The 18,400-nt window shown below is 43.7% G+C and overlaps 1 protein-coding gene across 1 annotated transcript in view; it reads left to right on the top strand.

Annotated features, from left to right (window-relative positions):
• Nucleotides 1-18,400, top strand: part of dnah9l (dynein, axonemal, heavy polypeptide 9 like) — a 668,659-nt gene that overhangs the window by 286,679 nt on the left and 363,580 nt on the right. The window contains exons 38-40 of the mRNA XM_070873660.1: nucleotides 14,141-14,335; nucleotides 15,724-15,801; nucleotides 17,358-17,490. Of these exons, the coding sequence (XP_070729761.1) occupies nucleotides 14,141-14,335; nucleotides 15,724-15,801; nucleotides 17,358-17,490 (406 nt within the window). The remainder of the gene's footprint in view (nucleotides 1-14,140; nucleotides 14,336-15,723; nucleotides 15,802-17,357; nucleotides 17,491-18,400) is intronic.

The following is an 18,400-nucleotide window of genomic DNA, read 5'->3' as shown; positions in this document are numbered from 1 at the left end:
TCCAGCACTTGGTCCATAGCCCTATTGGTTATGACACTTCACAAGTGCACATCCAAGTACTTTTTAAAAACCATTGAGGGTTTCTGCCTCTACCATCCTTTCACTCAGTGAGTTCCAGGTGCCCACCACGCTCTGGGTGAAAAAAGTTCTCCTCATCTCCCCTCTACTTCTACCAATTACTTTAAATCTATGCCCCCTGGTTATTGATCGCTCTGCGAAGGGAAATAGGGTCCACTCTATCGAGGCCCATCATAATTTTATACACCTCAATTAAGCCTCAATTAAATCCTCATAGCTTAAATTCTCCAGCTCGGGAAACATCCTTGTAAATCTCCTCTGTATCCTCTCTAGTACAATCACATTTTTCCTGTGATGTGGTGACCAGAACTGTGTGCAGTACTATAGCTGTGGCCTAACTAGTGTTTTATACAGTTCAAGCATAACCCACCTGCTCTTATATTCTATGCCTCAGCTAATAAAGGACATTATTCCGTATGCTTTCCTAACCATCTTCACTACCTGTCCTGCTACCTTCAGGGATGTGCGGACATGCTTTCTAAGGCCCCTCTGTTCCTCTACACTTCTCCGTATCTTACCATTTATTGTGCATTACCTCACACTTCTACGGATTGAATTCTATTTGCCACTGTTCTGCCCACCTAGCCAGTCCATTGATCTCTTCCTGCTGTCTACAGCTTTCTTCCTCACTTGATAACCACATGGCTAATTTTCGTATCATCTGCAAACTCCTTAATCATGCCCCCTATATTAGTCTAAATCATTGATGTATGCAACAAAAATCAAGGGACCTAGTACCAAGCCCCGTGGAACCCCACTAGAAACAGCCTTCTAGTCACAAACATTTCCGTTGACCATTACCCTTGGCTTCCTGCCAATGAACTAATTTTGCATCCAACTTGTCACTTTTGGATCCAAATTGTCACTCGTCGGGAGGCGAGCGGCCTTCAAGAGGCCCGTCAGTGAGCAGCGGGAGTTCGGGAGGCCAGCGTCCTACAAGAGGCCCATCAGTGAGCAGCGGGAGTTCGGGAGGCCAGCGTCCTACAAGAGGCCCATCAGTGAGCAGCGGGAGTTCGGGAGGCCAGCGGCCTACAAGAGGCCTGTCAGTGAGCAGCGGGAGTTCGTGGTCGGAGGCGGGAGTTCGGGAGGCCAGCGGCCTACAAGAGGCCCATCAGTGAGCAGCGGGAGTTCGTGGTCGGAGGCGGGAGTTCGAGAGGCCAGTGGCCTACAAGAGGCCTGATGGTGAGCAGCGGGAGTTCGTGGTCGGAGGCGGGAGTTCAGGAGGCCAGCGGCCTACAAGAGGCCAGCTGGTGCAGCTACAGCAGGGAGGCAAAAAAGAAGTAAAAAGAAATCGAAAGGTGATGTCACAGCCAAGGGGGTAAGTGATTGGCTGGTAATTGGTAAGTAGTTTTTATTTTTCTTTTCTTTATCAGTAAGCAACCTTTAGCATTGTTGTTGCCAAATTAAGTTAATCTAAGGGTTAAGTCATGGCAGGAGAGCTTGGACACGTGTTATGCTTCTCCTGTACTATGTGGGAAGTCAGGGACGCTTCCGGTGTCCCTGACGACTACACGTGCGGGAAGTGCATCTGCCTGCAGCTCCTGATGGACCGCATTGCGACACTGGAGCTGCGGGTGGATGAACTCTGGAGCATCCACGATGCTGAGAATGACATGAATAGCACGTTTAGTGAGTAGATCTTACCGCAGGTAAAGGGTACGCTGCCAGATAGGGAATGGGTGACCAACAGGAAGAGCAGTGGAAGGAAGGTAGTGCAGGGGTCCCCTGCGGTCATCCTGCAAAACAGATACACCACTTTGGGTACTGTTGGTGGGGATGACTCATCAGGGAAGGGCAGCAGCAGCGAAGTTTATGGCACCATGGGTGGTTCTGCTGCACAGGAAGGCAGGAAAAAGAGTGGGAGAGCTATAGTGGTAGGGGATTAAATTTTAAGGGGAATAGATAGACGTTTCTGTGGCCGCAACCGAGACTCCAGGATGGTATGTTGCCTCCCTGGTGCAAGGGCCAAGGATGTCTCGGGGCAGGTGCAGGGCATTCTGAAAATGGAGGGTGAACAGCCAGTTGTCGTGGTGCATATAGTACCAACAATATCGATAAAAAACGGGATGAGGTTCTACACGACGAATTTAGGGAGTTAGGAGCTAAATTAAAAAGTAGGACCTCAAAAGTAGTAATCTCAGGATTGCTACCAGTGCCACGTGTTAGTCAGAGTAGGAATCGCAGGATAGCTCAGATGAATACGTGGCTTGAGGAGTGGTGCAGAGGGGAGGGATTCAAATTCCTGAGACATTGGAACCGGTTCTGGGGGAGGTTGGACCAGTACAAACCGGACGGTCTGCACCTGGGCAGGACCAGAACCAATGTCCTAGGGGGAGTGTTTGCTAGTGCTGTTGGGGAGGAGTTAAACTAATATGGCAGGGGGATGGGAACTTATGCAGGGAGACAGAGGGAAGTAGAATGGGGGCAGAATCAAAAGATAGAAAGAAGAAAAGTAAAAGTGGAGGGCAGAGAAACCTAAGGCAAAAAGCAAAAAGGGCCACATTACAGCAAAATTCTAAAGGGGCACAGTGTGTTAGAAAGACAAGCCTGAAGGCTCTGTGCCTCAATGCGAGGAGTATTCGAAATAAGGTGGACGAATTAACTGCGCAGATAGCAGTTAATAGGTATGTTGTAATTGGCATCATGGAGACATGGCTCCAGGGTGACCAAGGCTGGGAACTCAATATCCAGGGGTATTCAACATTTAGGAAGGATAGAGAGAAAGGAAAAGGAGGCAGGATGGCATTGCTGGTTAAAGAGGAAATTAATGCAATAGTAAGAAAGGACATTAGCTTGGATGATGTGGAATCAGTATACGTGGAGCTACGGAATACCAAGGGACAGAAAACGCAAGTGGGAGTTGTGTACAGACCACCAAGCAGTAGTAGTAAGGTTGGGGAGAGCATCAAACAAGAAATTAGGGATGTGTGCAATAAAGGTACAGCAGTTATCATGGGTGACTTTAATCTACATATTGATTGGGCTAACCAAACTTGGAGCAATGCGGTGGAGGAGGATTTCCTGGAGTGGATTAGGGATGGTTTTCTTGACCAATATGTCGAGGAATCAACTAGGGAGCTGGCCACCCTAGGCTGGGTGATGTGTAATGAGAAAGGACTAACTAGCAATCTTGTTGTGCGAGACCCCTTGGGGAAGACTGACCATAACATGGTAGAATTCTTTATTAAGCAGGAGAGTGACACAGTTCATTTAGAAACTAGGGTCCTGAACTTAAGGAAAGGTAACTTCGATGATTTGAGGCGTGAATTGGCGAGGATAGACTGGCAAATGATACTTAAAGGGTTGACGGTGGATAGGCAATGGCAAACATTTAAAGATCACATGGATGAACTTCAGCAATGTACATCCCTGTCTGGAGTAAAATAAAACGTGGAAGGTGGCTCAACCATGGCTAACAAGGGAAATTAAGGATAGTGTTAAATCCAAGGAAGAGGCATATAAGTTGGTCAGAAAAAGCAGCAAACCTGAGGACTGGGAAAAATTTAGAATTCAGCAGAGGAGGACAAAGGGTTTAATTAAGAGGGGGAAAATAGAGTACGAGAAGGTGGTTGCCTGGAACATAAAAACTGACTGCAAAAGCTTCTATAGATATGTGAAGAGAAAAAGATTAGTGAAGGTAGATAGGTCCCTTGCAGTCGGATTCAGGTGAATTTATAATGAGGAACAAAGAAATGGCAGACCAATTGAACAAATGCTTTGGTTCTGTCTTCACAAAGGAAGACACAAATAACCTTCCGGAAGTACTAGGGGACCGAGGGTCTAGTAAGAAGGAGGAATTGAAGGATATCCTTATTAGGCGGGAAATTGTGTTAGGGAAATTGATGGGATTGAAGGCTGATAAATCCCTGGGGCCTGATTGGCTGCATCCCAGAGTACTTAAGGAAGTGGTCCTAGAAATAGAGGATGCATTGGTGATCATTTTCCAATAGTCTATCGACTCTGGATCAGTTCCTATGGACTGGTGGGTAGATAATGTAACACCACTTTTTAAGAAGGGAGGGAGAGAGAAAACAGGTAATTATAGACCGGTTAGCCTGACATCAGTAGTGGGGAAAATGTTGGAATCAATTATTAAGGATGAAATAGCAGCGCATTTGGAAAGCAGTGACAGGATCGGTCCAAGTCAGCATGGATTTATGAAGGGGAAATCATGCTTGACAAATCTGGAATTTTTTGAGGATGTAACTAGTAGCGTGGACAAGGGAGAACCAGTGGATGTTGTGTATTTGGACTTTCAAAAGGCTTTTGACAAGGTCCCACACAAGAGATTGGTGTGCAAAATCAAAGCAGATGGTATTGGAGGTAATATACTGATGTGGCTAGAGAACTGGTTGGCAGACAGGAAGCAGAGAGTTGGGATAAACGGGTCCTTTTCAGAATGGCAGGCAGTGACTAGTGGAGTGCCGCAGGGCTCAGTGCTGGGACCCCAGCTCTTTACAATATACATCAATGATTTAGATGAAGGAATTGAGTGTAATATCTCCAAGTTTGCAGAAGACACTAAACTGGGTGGTGGTGTGAGCTGTGAAGAGGACCCTAAGAGGCTGCAGAGTGACTTGGACAGGTTAGGTGATTGGGCAAATGCATGGCAGATGCAGTATAATGTGGATAAATGTGAATTTATCCACTTTGGGGGCAAAAACACAAAGACAGAATATTATCTGAATGGCGGCAGATTAGGAAAAGGAGAGGTGCAACGAGACCTGGGTGTCATGGTTCATCAGTCATTGAAAGTTGGCATGTAGGTACAGCAGGTGGTGAAGAAGGCAAATGGCATGTTGGCCTTCATAGCTAGGGGATTTGAGTATAGGAGCAGGGAGGTCTTACTGCAGTTGTATAGGGCCTTGGTGAGACCTCATCCTGGAATATTGTGTTCAGTTTTGGTCTCCTACTCTGAGGAAGGACGTTCTTGCTATTGAGGGAGTGCAGCGAAGGTTCACCAGACTGATTCCCGGGATGGCTGGACTGACATATGAGGAGAGAGTGGATCAACTGGGCCTTTATAAATTGGAGTTTAGAAGGATGAGAGGGGATCTCATAGAAACATATAAGATTCTGACGGGACGGGACAGGTTAGATGCAGGTAGAATGTTTCCGATGTTGGGGAAGTCCAGAACCAGTCTTAGGATAAGGGGTAGGCCATTTAGGACTGAGATGAGGAGAAACTTCTTCACTCAGAGAGTTGCTAACCTGTGGAATTCTCTGCCGCAGAGAGTTGTTGATGCCAGTTCATTGGATGTATTCAAGAGGGAGTTAGATATGACCCTAATGGCTAAGGGATATGGAGAGAAAGCAGGAAAGGGTACTGAGGTAATGATCAGCCATGATCTTATTGAATGGTGGTGCAGGCTCGAAGGGCCGAATGGCCTACTCCTGCACCTATTTTCTATGTTTCTATGTCTCTATGTTTCCCTTGAATCCATTGACTTTTACTTTTCTGACCAGTCTGCCATGTCGGGCCTTGTCAAAAGCCTTGCTAAAATCCAACGCGCTACCCTCATCAATCCTCCTCATTAACTCCTCAAAAAATTCAGTCAAGTTAGTCAGACGCAACTTTCCCTTAACAACTCCACACTGACTGTCCTTTATTAATACAGTCCCTTTCTAAATGATGATTAATACTGTCCCTCAGAATTTTTTGCATATTTTTCCCACAATACCCAGGTTAGGCTGACAGGCCTGTAATTACTGGGTCTAACTGTTTCCCCCTTTTTAAACAACGGTACAATTTTAGCAGTCCTCCAGTCCTCTGGCTCGACGCCAGTAGCCAGAGAAGATTGGAAAATGATGGCAAGAGCCTTTGCTATTTCCTCCTTTGCTTCTCTTAACAGCCTGGGATTCATACAAGAACATAAGAAATAGGAGCAGGAGTAGGCCATTTGACCCCTCGAGCCTGCTCCGCCATTAAATAAGATCATGGCTGATCTGATCATTGGCTCACCTCCACTTCCCTGCCTGCTCCTCATAGCCCTTTACTCCGTTATCAGTCAAAAACCTGTCTATCTCTACCTTAAATATATTCAATGACCCAGCCTCCACAGCTCTCTGGGGAAGAGAATTTCCCAGATTTACAACCCTCTGAGTGAATTAATTCCTCCTCATCTCAGTTTTAAATGGGTGACAGCTTATTCTAGCCCCCAGTTCTAGATTCCCTCATGAATGGAGATATCCTCTCTGCATCTACCTTGTTGAGCCCCCTCATTATCTTATATGTCTCAATAAGATCACCTCTCATTCTTCTGAACTCCAATGAGTATAGGCCCAACCTGCTGAACCTTTCTTTATAAGTCAACCCCTTCATCTCAGGAATCAACTGAGTGAACCTTCTCTGACTGTCTCCACTGCAAGTATATCCCTCGTTAAATAAGGAGACCTAAACTGTATGCAGTACTTTAGGTGTGGCGTCACCAATACCCTGTACAGTTGTAGCTTGACTTCTTTGCTTTTATACTCCATCCCCTTTGCAATAAAGGCCAACATTTCATTTGCCTTCCTGATTACTTGCTGTACCTGCATACTAACTTTTTGTGTTTCATGCACAAGCACCTCCAGGTTCCTCTGTACTACAGCATTTTTAAATTTTTCTCCATTTATGTAATGTATGTACATAAGATCTGACCACCAATAGGCGGCACTACCGTCGGAGGTCCTAGAATCATAGGTACACTCGTGCTGGGCCCGGTATATAACCTGAACTTCACCTTTGTATCTTCACTTCTGGAAGATATTAAAGACTGACCAGGTTACACCTACTCACTGTCTCACAGTACGGAGTTCATTGCAGCATTTCATACACCAAACAACTGACGACGAGGCAAATGTGAACCCACGCAAAAGTATGGCGAGCACAGCATGATCGAGTACTGTTGGAATTTCCAAGAGATTCAATGAGGGAGTGGATTGGGGAGATTTCACGGATCGTCTTGACCAGTATTTCGTGGCAAACGACCTAAACAAAGACAAGGATGCAGAGAAGCACAGGGCAATTGTGCCGTCTGTGGTCCCACGATCTATGCACTTCTCAAGAATCTGCCTTCACCCACTCTTCCTACAGAAAAGGATTACAAAGAACTGTGTGCTCTAATTCGGGAACACCTTAAACCCACGGAAGGAATCCCCATATCCCGATATCACTTCTAGAAGGCCAGGATGTAGCGGCATTTGTTGCCGACTTGCCGACCTGAGAAGTCTTGCAGGGCCTTGCAAATTTGGGCCTGCGTTGGAAGACATGCTGAGAGACTTTTTCGTGATCAGGGTCAACCACGAGGCGATCTTAAGGATGCTGCTGGCTGCAGAGACGCCGGACCTCAGCAGGGTCATCACCATCGCCCAGGTTTGCATGTCCACGCAGAAAAGCACGAAGCAAATATCGCGACAAAACAGAAACTCCACGTCAAGTACTGTATAAAACTGTATCACCGGCCGGCAGAGCTGCACATGGTAGGGCCTACCTGACTGCATCTGCAAGACCGGGAGCCACTCAAAGTTCGCCATCGAGGGCGTACTCGACTGCGTATGCGAAAACGAGAGCCATTCAAAGCCCGCCATTGGGCGCAAATCCGAGCTCAATGTGTTGGCGCTGCGGGGCAATCACTGACCCCATCAGTGCCACTTCAGGCAGTATGTATGCAGAGGGTGTGCGAAGACGGGGCATTTTCAGTGGACGTGTCTGCAGCGGAGCAAGCGAGCTGCGACACACCACGTGGATGATGATCAATTCAGTGTGGATCTGGCGATGCAGCCTGAGGCATTTGAGAGCTCCGAGGAGGAAGTGTATAGCCTACGTGCGTTCCTCACAAAGAGCCAACCGATAATGATGGAGGTAAAATTAAACGGTATGCCGGTATCCATGGAATTAGACACGGATGCGAGTCAATCGATAATGAGCCAGAGGACTTTCGAAAAGCTGTGGGAGACCAAGGCAGAGAGACCCAAGCTGAGTCCGATAAATGCGAAGTTGCAAACCTACACCAAAGAGCTCATACTAGTGATCGGTAGTGCAGCAGTAAGAGTGTCGTACGAGGGATTGGTTCATGATCTACCATTATGGATTATCCCGGGCAACGGCCCATCGTTATTCGGCAGAAGTAGTTTTCGAGAAAATAAAATGCAAATGGTACGCTATCAAAGCTTTGTCATCGGTGGATGATGATTTGTGTGCTCAAGTGCTGAGCAAATTTCCCTCACTGTTTGAACCAGGAATTGGCAGCTTCAAGGGAGCCAAGGTGCAGATTCACTTAGGCCCGGACGCAAGGCCCATCCATCACAAAACCACGACGGTCCCGCACATGATGAGAGAAAAGATCGAGCTCGAATTGGACAGGCTGCAATGTGAGGGGGTCATCTCACTGGTCGAATTTAATGAATGGGCCAGCCCCATTGTTCCAGTGTTAAAGAGCGATGGCACGGTCAGGATTTGTGGAGATTACAAGGTCAAGATCAACCGAGTTTTGAAACACGATCAGTACCCACTACTGAAAGCTGATGACCTGTTTGCAATGCTAGCTGGGGGAAAATTGTTCGCCAAATTGGATCTAATGTCAGCCTACATGACCAGAAACTGGCTGAATCATCAAAGAATTATATGTGCATCAACACGCACAAAGAACTGTTTATTTACAACGGGTGCCCTTTTGGCATTCATTCGGCGGCAGCCATATTTCAGAGAAACATATAGAGCCTATTGAAATCCGTCCCTAGGATCGTGGTATTCCAAGACGACATTCTAGTCACAGGTCGTGACACCGCCGAGCACCTGCACAATCTGACAGAGGTTCTGTGTCGTCTGGACAAAGTGGGACTCAGGCTGAAATGTTCGAAGTGCATTTTCATGGCACCTGAGGTCGAATTCGTTGGATGAAAGATTGCTGCAGACAGAATCTCGGAATCTTCTTCTCGGAAAATAAAGGTATCAATACCAACACGTCGTCCTGTATCCAGAGGTGGCGCTGACATTATCTGCCTATGATTATACCATTCGCCATAGACCAGGCACTGACATCTGCGCTGATGCATTGAGCCGGTTACCGTTGCCCACACCGGAGGTGGAAACGCCAATGCCCGAAGAGCTACTCATGGTCATGGATGCCTTTGAGAGTGAAGGGTTGCTTGTCACTGCTCAACAAGTTAAGATCTGGACCAGCCAGGATCCGACCCTATCAGTTATAAAACGTTGTGTTCTTTACAGGGACTGGTCAACCATCCCCAAAGAAATGGGCGATGAAACCAAACCGTACAGCCGTCGCAACGATGAGCTTTCCATCAAGTCTGACTGTTTACTGTGGGGGTAATCATGTTGTAATGCCCAAGAAAGCAGGGTGAGATTTGTATGGGAGTTACATAGTACGCATCCCGGTATTGTCATGATGAAGGCCATCACGCCAGGTCCCATGTTTGGTGGCCTGGCATTGACTCGGACTTAGAGTCATGCGTGCATCAGTGCAGCACTTGCATGCAGTTAAGCCATGCCCCAAAGGAAGCTCCGCTCAGTCTGTGGTCATGGCCATCCAAACCGTGGTCTAGAATTCACATCGACTTTGCGGGCCCCTTCCTCGGTAAAATGTTTTTTGTGGTGGTGGATGCATACTCCAAATGGATAGAATGTGTGATCATATTATCCAGCACTTCCACTGCCACCATTGAGAACCTGAGCCATGTTTGCCACACATGGTCTGCCAGACATCGCTGTCAGCGACAACGGACCATGTTTCACGAGCCTGGAGTTTCAAGAGTTCATGAAATGCAACGGCATAAAACACGTGAGGTCAGCCCCGTTCAAACCCGCGTCCAATGGTCAAGTGGAGCGGGCAGAGCCTGAAACGCATAACTCGCGGTTCCTTGCAGACATGCCTTTCCCGCATACTACTCAGTTATAGGACAAGGCCATACACGCTCACCGGGGTCCCGCCTGTGGAACTATTGATGAAGAGACGTCCCAAAACCAGGCTCTCTCTCCTGACCTTAACGATCATGTCGAAACCCAACGTCAACGCCAGCAATGTTATCACGACCGCGCCACAGTGTCACATGACATATCTGTAAATGACCCAGTGTATGTACTTAACCATGGTCAAGGGCCCAAGTGGCTCCCGGGCAATGTTACGGATAAGGAGGGTAACTGGGTATATATGGTTAAGCTCAAGAATGGGCAGATGTGCAGGAAACACATTGATCAAATCAAGTTAAGACACACTGACGAACTGAAACAGTTGGAAGAAGACAAAGCGAGCTTAGACGACCAACCAACTCACGTCCAGCCATCAGAAGAATCCACTGTGGTCAACACCCAGCCCCAAGTCGTGAGAGACTCGGAAAGCACTGGGATTGTACAGAGACGGTCAACCAGGGAGCGAAGGGCTCCGGACTGTCTGAACTTGTAATATGGACTTGTGCCAAGAATTTGGGGGCGAGGGGGGGGGAAATGATGTAATGTATGTACATCGGGTCTGCCCGCCACCAGGGGGCACTACCGTCGGAGGTCCTAGGGGCATAGGTACACTCGTGCTGAGCCCGGTATATAACCTGAACTTCACCTTTGTATCTTCACTTCTGGAAGCCATTAAAGACTTCCAGTTACACCTAGTCACTGGCTCACAGTACAGAGTTCATTGTATCATTTCATACACCACATTTTAAAGAATAATTTGCTCTTTTATTTTTCTGCCAAAGTGGATAACTTCACATTTTCCTATATTATACTCCTTCTGCCAAATTTTTGTCCTCTCACTTGGGCTGTCTATATCCCTTTGTAGATTGTGCTTAGTAGTGTGCTCAATGACATCATATGGTTATTAAAATATTAATAAAACTGTTACTGCTACAAAAAGCACAGTGATATTAAAAATAATCTTCTAAAAAAATAAGTCCATGATGATTCTATATTTTAAGTGTTCACTAATGTTTACTCAATATTAAAATATACAGTTATTTCTACAATTAGTAATGATGTAGATGTAATTTCAAACAATTTTGACTATTTAAAATGGGCTGGATTTTCGGGTGCTTTGCGACCGGGTTTTTGCCGCGTTTTAACCTTCCACAGTGAAAACCCGATCGCAAAGCCTGAGCGCGATCCTCGGTTCCTTGTTTGCGGCGGTGCTTGGAAGCACCGCTGGGGAGAGCTGCACCGGACGTGTAACGACTCAGATTGTGTTACCTTCCGAGTTTCGGCACTCATCTGACCCGTACACCACGCCCCGAACAGCGGCAGATAAAACCTAGTGGTGCAGCCCTGCCAGCAGTGGTAACTTGGAACACCTGAAAAAAAGGTCAGTTAAATTTTTAAAAATGTTTTTGCAGTGATTTGTTAGGCAAGTGTCTTGGTAAGGTTTTTTGATTCCCCCCCCCCCCCCCCCCCCCCCCACGAAGGCCTCTCTCGCAGCGTTTCCAGTCCTGTATTAAAGTTGGCGAGGATCGTGTTTTTGCACCGCAAATAATTGTGCAACATCTCCCTTTGTGATGCGCGCCTGGTGCAGACACCAAGTGCCGAAAGTTGGGCCTTAAGTCGGTAACGCAACGAAAACGGCAATTTTCACGTATCGCCTGCGTTCTCGCCCAAAAACCCGAAAATCCAGCCCATTATATCTCTGTTTACAACTATCAATATTGTGATATAACAAACTTTGTACATCATAAGTTATGTCTCTGTACTAAATATCATTGTGATTTAAATATGGTCATAACTATATTGAGAATCAAAAAGGATAGCACACTGTTGGATAAGTCCTCTTTACCCTTTTACAGATTCAAAAAGCTAGAGACAGCAATCTGTCTGATAATTCACTTCATTTATTATTGACAAACCATTAATCTTAAACATCCATACAGAGCAGCACACATCAGTCTTGTGTCTAACACTCACTTGCATAGATTTAATGAGGAACAGTGAGAACGGGTTCTCCAAGTCTGTTCACGCCACCAGATCTTGAAGGTAGCAATAGGTCTTTCTAACGTAGTAAAAACATTGCATTGCTTCTAATACCATTTCCTGTATGGTCTGCTTCTTGCTGGATGTAACACTACCTGATGTTTTATGACCACCAGTTGTTCAGATTACCAAACAGAGATGAGGGCCTCATGCCTTTTCACACCATTCCTATCATTGCTTTTCGCGACCCATAGCTTTATTGTAAACAACCTTTGATGCATGCTCTATAGCAACATATTGCCTTTTATATTGCAGTAATCTCTTTCTTTTGCAGTATCTTTGCGGTGATGAAAAGCCTGTGTTTTAAAAGCCTTTGGGGTTGAAATTCGATACCGCCGTTTTTGAGGTGGTGTCACCGCCTGAGTGCTGATTTTACCGCCAAGCGTTGGGTGCAGGCTCAAACTGCCAAATTCAGTTTTTATGCCCAAAGATGAGAGAGCAGTGCTAAAAAGTGGTGTTGCACACCCATCCTTGGGCGGAAGCTCAGGAGGCCAACTCAATTTGCTCAATGGGAGGCTGCCACCATACTAGGAAAAAAAAACAGGAAGAAAAGGGAAGAAAAAAAGTAACGAAAACTTCTCCGATCCACACACACACATCCCCACTCTTAAAACTAATGAAAACTTGCAGAAATAAATAAAGAGAAAAACGCCTTCCTTTCCGGGCGATTCCGCCCGAGAACCACTCTTTAACCACCCTTTTTTCAGGCTGTATAGCCTCCTGCCGGTTCGACAGCCGTACCAAGCAAATATCGCAGCAGAGGCGTCAAAGAGGCGTTGTACATTGGATGACGTCACTACGCAGGTGGCGTTAGTCGGTGCAGCATTGCCTCTTGACACCTCTGCCAAAGAGCCGACTGCGCCAGCCGTGACGGGTGGCGCCCACAACCGAATTTTGACCCCTGTATGTTTCAGTCGTAATGGCCCATAAATTGTGGGTGAATGCCTCCGATCGAAATGTTTTTTCCAAAAGTACCTGGTGATCCCTGAGGAACATATGCTTACGGTCTGAGGCTTAGATGCGCAACCCAGCGTATGGACTCACACATCCCAGGAACATAAGCGCAACCTGTGATCACATGGGCCTGAACCATCAATGAACATGGAGTATTATCGTTGATAATAATGGGAGCTCCTCCCATTACTATCAACAAGAATAACCCAAAAACACAGAAACACAACACAATAAATAAAAAAGCACCTCACATATTTAAAATTAATTGAAATTGAACGTAAAAAATTTGGGAAAAAAAATTGCATTTTTAAAAAATATGTTTTAATGGGATTAAAAATAAACTTACCTTAATGGACAGGAATTTTAATATAAAAATGAGTGATAAAATGTAAATTTTCTATGTTTTAAAACCATTATGCTGGTAAAAGTAGGTTATACCCCTGCTTTTACAAGGCATAAGAGTTTGAAGGACATTCGTTGGGCAAATAGCCCAAATCTCTGCCCGCGAATGTCCTCCTCCCAGGGATGCATGTGATCTGTCAAAAGACACTTTGACAGTTCGCAAATGCTGGTTCTCGCCGCATACGCATCGCGTGCTGAGAACCGGCATTTGCGAGGCCTCTTCGGATGCGTGCTCACATCGCACCGGAAAGGCTGCAATTTACGGTCCATTAACTCTTTAGGCTCAATATTATCCACCTAGCTTATTTATTTAGATGCGCCTATATTTACAGTACAATGTCCTTGGTCTTGAAAGTCATCCTTTTCCAATGTTATCAGCATCATTGAGGGGAGAAGACGGGCTTTTTGAGAACACAATTTAAACCAATTCTGTCTACATTACTGTTCTGTCTTTGTTAGAATTAAAAGTACTATAAAAACATAATCAATATTCTTACACACACTTTGTAACCCCAGTTGGTCTATTTATGTACAAAATGGGAATAGAATTCAACACATATATTTCAGTCAGCAGTTTCGAATTTTTGAGATTTATATATGTGCCTGCAATGATTTAGTCTACAACAGATTGAATTTAACAAACCATATGCTCTATAATTGTTTAAGTATGCAATAATTTATCATGTTTGTTAACTTAATGTCTTTTGTTATAATGTTATTGTTCTGTTACTGCTTTATAGCACTGTTGCTGTTTTCCAGGTCCTAATGCGTGCTCTAAGAGATTTTAATCTGCCAAAAATTGTTACCAACGATGTTCCCATTTTTCTGGGTCTGATTGGTGACCTTTTCCCATCATTGGACGTACCACGTAAGAGAGATATAGATTTGGAACAGATGGTGCGTCAGTCCATTTCAGAACTGCACCTGCAACCAGAGGACACCTTCATATTAAAGGTGGAAATAATAGCTTTATGCTTAGTTTATCATAAATCTAAATGAGCTGATTAAAGATTGTAATGTTCACTGTTGTAAAATGTGTATCAAGGTCTGCATTTCTAACAGCTGGCTAATGTCTTTACTGTGCGAAGCCATGAACATAAGCTAACAAACATTCTACCTATATTGAGCCAACATGTCTGTTCTGTGCATTCTCTGAGCAGTGGGGTAAAACACTTTTTTTGTTGCTTGGTTTATATAATTGGTGACTTAATTCAAATGTATTCTTGTTAATTTGCTTCTCATCTTGGAAGTTCAACTATATGAAAGTGGGTGTTCAGCACTTTTAAAATAAAACTTTAAAAATAGTAACAATGCACAAATGTGCATAAAGAGATTGTAGCCTTGGGAATCCCACCTTGTATTCCTTCTGCCACTTTTACTAGATTCTGGTACCCCCTTCCTTGTGTTTCTGATCACCCTCAAGTGCTTCCAAATTCTGCAAACACTACCTTGCTCTATCTAGATTTCTTCCAGATTCAATGCTCACTGGTGTTTCTCCTGGACTCGATGTGCAGTCCTTGGCATTTTTTCCCTCCTTGCAGTGGGGATGATGGCAAAGTAGAATATTTTGCAGATCCTGCTGAGGATTCGTAGCTAATGTTTTCCACTGTTTTCCATATTTGTGCTTGTTTGATCACAATTTCGTGCTTATTTAATGGGTGGAAAATAGAGGGCTGGTTAATGCACAAGCAGAAAACCTTTGCCACTGTGTTTCAGAATCACACTATAGGTGCTTTTTCACTGTCTATCTTTGCTTTGCGTTCTCTGTTTTTCTCATTTGTGTGAACATTGAGTGGGAGCTAACAGACCCACCGTAAAATGTGTTTTTTTTGTCTCTTTATTATCTGTTTACTAGAGAGATTTTTCTCAAAAGACAAACAAATTGAGTTTTGAACACTTCTGTTGAGCAGAGCAGGCTAACTGTTTAAATCTTTGTGACGCTGATTATGTTATTTGTGCTATCTGATTGTAAACATTCCACTTAATTACAGCATTAGTCATAGATTAATGGTACAGTAGCAACTACAAATATTGTGTTTTTTCAAATGGCTTGAAAGGTCAGACATTTGCATCAGGAAATTCCTCAGGGCTACTCTCATTTTGCTGCTATATCTTTGGAACCATTTTTTCATATAAATATAGTTTCTGCCAAAGTTACAGCGGGGAATTGGGAAAAGCCCTGAGGAAATTCACTGGTATAGCCTACAGTTGTGATCAAATGTCCCATCATGCTACTGTTAGTAGGTTTGTTCTGATGCCATAGGAGTCATTAAGTGAAGTTGTCTATTGCAATAGCTGCTTATTTAATAGCCTTTCAAAACTGTTGTTTATATTTGTGTCAGGCTATGCAACTAGAAGAGCTGTTGGCAGTACGACATTCAGTTTTTGTTGTGGGTGTTGCTGGAACTGGCAAAAGCCAGGTAAGTGAAAGCACTCCAGTTGCATCACAATGTGCCTTAATACATTAATCTGTCTTATGCATGATGATTTTTAAATGACAAAATTTAAAAACACATGTTTGGATGATGATTTATCACAAACGTCCTCGACTCCAGAACAGACAGGAGTTCACACTCAATTCTCCAATAGTAAGCTCCTCATCTCAAGAGGAGATGCCAATCTGAAACCAGGCAGTCCCACAGGGAAATAGGGGAAATTGATGGACAAGTGAATCCAATCTTCTTTCATACTGCTCCCACTGGCTGGACTAAGACCAAAACATGGCGGGGAAAGATCTAAGAAAAGGTCAGGAAAAAAAATTCATTATAAAAGGGGAGTAAAAAAATATATTTTGTTCATTGAATGACATGATCATCAGTGGGCCAATCCTTAATTATACAAATACTCCTAACTGTATAGATTGCCTTTATACAATGATCTCAGGTAGCATGATATTTGTTTTAACCATGTAGGTACGACAGATTATGATAATTGCAATGTCTCCTTATTGTTTTTATATTAATAAGAATAATGAACAAAATCCATTTATACTTCATGAGGGTTGCAATACTTTGATTTACAATTACACATCTTATTATAAAACTAAACATTACCTATCAAACTCGACACACCCTGCTAAATATGTAGATAAATATTTTCCCAGGTTCACTTGCTCTCATTTCATTTCTTGCTTCCCTCACTTTAACAAACTATTTCTTAAAATTAACAGCCATGGGTCTTGTGTAATTTCATTTTCTGATTGCATATTACTACTTCTTAGTGGGATCTGACAAAGCCAATCAGATCATAGAGTCATAACTGCATAGCGGGGCCAGAACAGCTGTTATAACATACAGAATTGGATTCCTTTAGATGCGTACACTCAGTTTTATTCTGCATAAATTTAAGAATATTGCCTCAAGATGGGTGAACTAGTATGCTTTTGCCAATAATTTATTTCCTCCACATCTGCCAAATGTGTACTATGCTCCATAAAACTATCAAACTAGCCTGGATTTTGATTGCCCACAAGTTTCTGGTGGAAGACTGTACTGGTGATTTAATTTCCAGTCTGCAGAAGAATGAGTCCTGGCTGGATTTTAACAATAAGCTTCATTTAAATGCCATTGTTGAGTTCTTACCCAGCCAGGAAGTGGCAGAAAATCGCACGTGTTCATGATGTTTGGCTGTATGGGGGAGATCCTATGGGCTGGCATCACTGTAGAAGGGGAACCTGAGCTTTGGAAAAACAATAAAGGTGGAATGTGAAGCTTGGCAGAACTTGGGGCTCTTGTCCACAAGGAACACAATTAAAACTGCCCATGCTTGAGAGATACTTAAAGGCAGCGAGTAAAAGGAGACCATCAGTCTGAGACACCAGAAGAAAAACCAATGTCTAATACCACTACACCATCCAGTCTCCCAAGATTCTAAAGAATCAATACAAGTCATAAGTCAATGCCCAGGAATCTCTAGAAATGCATTCTGTAGCTACAAGAATATAAACAATATGACTGCACTTGTCTAATGCCTACAGATATTAAGAACTCTTCACAGGACTTATGCCAACATGAAGTTAAAGCCAATGTGGTGTGACATAAATCCCAAGGCCGTGACCACAGATGAGCTATTTGGATTTTTGCACCCTGCTACACGTGAATGGAAGGATGGTAAGTAAAATGAAATTGAAAAGTTAAACTTTTGAATATCGAGATAATGGTGAATTTTTATCTCAAATTGACATTGGATGAATATAACTTTCTATTGCGAGCTACCTACCCTAATTATTCAGTGAGTCAAAGCATTTCTGCATCTCTGATCTAAACTCTTGTCTTTTTGTGCATCTGTGAAAACAATTAGATTGTACAGTTGATTGAATGGGCTGCTGATGAGACCAGATGGATCCCCACTCATTAAAATAATACTAGAGAGGATAGATGGAAGAAAATATAGTTTGAGACCCTTTCTACCATATATAAAACCTTTTTATTATTGAATGCCGAGTCAGAATGATCTGCTTAAGTACAGTGTAACCATTAATTGTGGATGAATTGAAAGGCTGTTTGAAATGATGCACTATTTATTGTTTTGGTGCAGCTAAGCAATATTATTGGCATCAGAAACGGCTTGGATTCTAAAGAACTAGATTATCACTATTTTGCCAATTTTTGGGACCTGATAAAGTAATGGGAAATTCTTGCTATCAGAGATTGCTATTTTGGGAACATCTATTTAAATTTTGTATTATTCATGTTTGATTTTGGAAATAAACTTTTGATGGTCTTTGGAGATTGCTCTTGACTGCTGTAGAATTACTATTGGAGGCAATTCCTATCTTCTATTACATCGTCATATTACAAAAAAATAACACAGCTAAAATGAGTTAGACTTAAAAACTAAGCAATTACAAGCTAAATAAGCCAACAAAAAGAGTTTGCAAATGTGCCAAATAACTTCAAAACCTCTCCCCGCGCAAGAAATGCTGACGAATCAAAAACAGCTTTGAATAAAGGCACTTTTTAAAATTAATTCATGGATGTGGGTGTCACTGGCAAGGCCACCATTTATTGCCCATCCCTA

The sequence above is a fragment of the Pristiophorus japonicus genome, chromosome 3 (assembly GCF_044704955.1).
Source record: "Pristiophorus japonicus isolate sPriJap1 chromosome 3, sPriJap1.hap1, whole genome shotgun sequence".
Classification (NCBI taxonomy): Eukaryota; Metazoa; Chordata; class Chondrichthyes; family Pristiophoridae; genus Pristiophorus; species Pristiophorus japonicus.
Note: the sequence above shows the minus strand (reverse complement) of the source record. Positions and strands in the feature narration are given on the sequence as shown.